General features: G+C 65.7%; 1 protein-coding gene across 1 annotated transcript in view; it reads left to right on the top strand.

The window, feature by feature from the left end:
* Positions 1-42: 42 nt before the first annotated feature.
* LOC130587571 (E3 ubiquitin-protein ligase HUWE1-like) overlaps positions 43-1,042 on the top strand; it is a gene marked incomplete at its 3' end in the record, with an annotated part of 15,033 nt that continues 14,033 nt past the window's right edge. The window contains exons 1-2 of the mRNA XM_057388552.1: positions 43-172; positions 814-1,030. Coding sequence (XP_057244535.1) covers positions 43-172; positions 814-1,030 — 347 coding nt within the window. The remainder of the gene's footprint in view (positions 173-813; positions 1,031-1,042) is intronic.

Here is a 1,042-nt window from a genome sequence, read left to right as displayed (position 1 = left end):
GTGGGCAGTGACCCTCCCCCAGCCCAGGGGCTGCTGGAGGGGATGGGGCTGGAGGGGGAGGCGCTGGCCCCAATGGAGACGGACGAGCCCAGCACCAGCGACCCCAAAGCCAAGGCCAAGATCACACCAGCCATGGCYGCCCGCATCAAACAGATCAAACCTCTGCTATCCGGTGAGGAGAGGGCTCAGAAAACGTGATGGGGGCTCCAAAAATGAGACGGGGGCTCCAAAAATGAGGCGGGGGCTCCAAAAATTGGTCAGGGGGCTCCCAAAATAAACTAGGGAGTTCTTAAAACGGCCTGGGAATTCCAAAACTTAAGTTGGGAGACTCCTAAAGTGGTTTGGGAAATCCCAGAAATGGCCTGGAGAGCTGGGCTGGGTGTATGGCTGAGCTTGTCCTGTGTCCCCCATGTTCTCTGTCCCTTCCTGGGGGGTCTCACCCTGTCCGCCCTGTCCCCTCTCAGAGGTCTCACCCGTGTCCTCTCTTGGGGGTCTCACCCTGTCCCCTGTGTCACCATTGTGGACCCCCTGTCCCACCTCCCCGCAGCCTCATTGAGGCTGGGCCAGGTGCTGGCTGAGCCTGTCCCCTCCTGGAGGTTTCACCCTGTCCTGTGTCCCCTCCCAGGGGTCTCACTCCGTCCCCTCCCCCCACGGCCTCATCATGGTTGGGCTGGGTGCTGGCCAAGCTTGTCCCCTGTCCCCTGCCCTGTCCTCTGTCCCCTCCCACGGGTCTCACCCTGTCCGGTGTCCCCTCCCGCGGGTCTCACCCTGTCCCCTCCCGGGGGTCTCACCCCTATCTCCCTCCCGCCACAGCCTCGTCACGGCTGGGCCGGGCACTGGCCGAGCTCTTTGGGCTGCTGGTCAAGCTGTGTGTGGGCTCCCCRGTGCGGCAGCGGCGCAGCCACCACGCAGCCGCCGCTGCCCCCGCGCCCACCGCGGCCGCCCGTGCCACGGCTTCGGCACTGACCCGCCTGCTGACCAAGGGGCTGAGCTGGCAGCCGCCCCCCTACACCCCCACGCCACGCTTCCGGTCAGTGGGGAC

The sequence above is a fragment of the Malurus melanocephalus genome, unplaced genomic scaffold (assembly GCF_030028575.1).
Source record: "Malurus melanocephalus ecotype Western Australia unplaced genomic scaffold, MMel_1.1 scaffold_2097, whole genome shotgun sequence".
Lineage (NCBI taxonomy): Eukaryota > Metazoa > Chordata > Aves > Passeriformes > Maluridae > Malurus > Malurus melanocephalus.
Note: the sequence above shows the minus strand (reverse complement) of the source record. Positions and strands in the feature narration are given on the sequence as shown.